The sequence below is a fragment of the Palaemon carinicauda genome, chromosome 32 (assembly GCF_036898095.1).
Source record: "Palaemon carinicauda isolate YSFRI2023 chromosome 32, ASM3689809v2, whole genome shotgun sequence".
Classification (NCBI taxonomy): Eukaryota; Metazoa; Arthropoda; class Malacostraca; order Decapoda; family Palaemonidae; genus Palaemon; species Palaemon carinicauda.
The window spans coordinates 21310274-21312130 of record NC_090756.1 but is presented as its reverse complement, the minus strand read 5'-3'; the positions used below and the strand labels follow the sequence as shown (position 1 = coordinate 21312130).

At 38.9% G+C, this 1857-nt stretch overlaps 1 protein-coding gene across 1 annotated transcript in view; it reads right to left on the bottom strand.

Moving 5' to 3' along the window:
• Positions 1 to 327: 327 nt before the first annotated feature.
• Positions 328 to 1857, bottom strand: part of LOC137625524 (uncharacterized) — an 8237-nt gene continuing 6707 nt past the window's right edge. The window contains exons 4-5 of the mRNA XM_068356433.1: positions 1806 to 1857; positions 328 to 490 (exon numbers count right to left, since the gene is read on the bottom strand). The exon at positions 1806 to 1857 is cut by the window's right edge and continues 48 nt beyond it. Of these exons, the coding sequence (XP_068212534.1) occupies positions 328 to 490; positions 1806 to 1857 (215 nt within the window). The remainder of the gene's footprint in view (positions 491 to 1805) is intronic.

The window sequence follows — 1857 nt, the reverse complement described above, 5'->3', positions numbered from 1 at the left end:
ACCTGACACCTAACAGAGGGTAACCTTCAAATATATCTTAGGTAAACCCCATCTTAGGCAGCACCTGATATCTAACAGAGGGAAACCTTCAAACATATCTTAGGAAAACCACATCTTAGGCAGCACCTGACCCCTAACAGAGGGAAACCTTCAAACATATCTTAGGTAAGCCACATCTTAAGCAGCACCTGACACCTAACAGAGGGAAATCGTCAAACATATCTTAGGTAAACCACACTTAAAACAACCTCTGGTCCTGGCCTTCAAACATATCTCAAATGAACCGCCATCCAAATCTTTACCCATATCTCAAGGAACCTTTGACTCCTATTCAAAGTAAACCTTCACCCTATATCTTACCCAAATACTGGAGAATCCTAATGGGTCCTGCGAAGGAACCTTCGTAGGGGGGTTAAGACAGGCCGTGAAGTTTCCCACCCCATTTCGCATCCAGTCATCGTAGAGGCCGGCTTCCATAATCCGAATGACCCTGTGAAATGTTGGCAACGGGAGACTTGGATAAGTAAGTTATAGAGATTCCTGGTTTTATGAAGACATTATGACAAGATGGTACGGTGGTTTTTATGATAGACTAATACTGGATGCTAGTGCTTACTTTAAACTTGTTGTTTAAGTAAGTTCAATTTGTACTTTATTCTACTACAAGACCCATTGCTATCCCTATTGAAAGGTAGTTAAATTATTACAGACTTGCTACCATTTATACTACCATTACTACTATTAGGATCACTAGTGCTACTAATTCTACTGGTAATTTAGGATAGTGGACTGATTAATGATAATTCTAATGGTATTTTTAACTACTACTACTACTACTACTACTACTACTACTATGTTAATGGGATATTTGATTAAGGCATGCTGCTAATCTATGGTAGTTATGTTGGTAATGTGAATCCATCTCTGACTTGATACTACTACTACTACTACTACCACTACTACTACCATCATTACTAGCATTATTGATGCTACCGTAACTACTACTACTACTACTACTACTTCAGCATAAGTCCATTGAGTAGTTTCTTATGACTCTACTACTACTACTACTACTAGTACTACTACTAGTACTAGCATCCTTGCTGCTACTGTTACTACTACTACTACTTCAGCATAATTCCATTGAGTAGTTTCTTATGACTCTACTACTACTACTACTACTACTACTACCACCATTACTAGCATCCTTGCTCCTACTGTTACTACTACTACTTCTTGAGCTAAACTCCAGTGAGTAGTTTGTTATGACTATACTACTACTACTTCTACTACTTCTACTACTACTACTGCTACTACTTCTAGCATCCTTGCTGCTACTGTTACTACTACTACTACTATTACTTCAGTATAATTCCACTGAGTAGTTTCTTATGACTCTACTACTACTACTACTACTACTACTACTCCCACCACCATTACTAGCATCCTTGCTGATACTGTTACTACTACTACTACTACTACTTCAGCATAACTTCATTGAGTAGTTTCTTATGACTCTACAAATACTACTTCTACTACTTCTACTACTACTACTGCTACTACTTCTAGCATCCTTGCTGCTACTGTTACTACTACTACTATTACTACTAGCATCCTTACTACTACTACTACTACTACTACTACTTCAGCATCGAGCAGTTTGTTATGACTTCTATCTACATCATCTCTCACATGTACTTGAAATTCCAGACTAAAATTGAAAAATGGGTTTTCCGAGTGACCAAACCATCCAAGATCAAAGCTAGAGTGTCCACCGAACTGTGCCACGCCCCAAGCCCTCCTACCTGGCGTTCATGGGCTTCTGAAGGGGACTGTTCTTGCGTATGGTCATCGCAT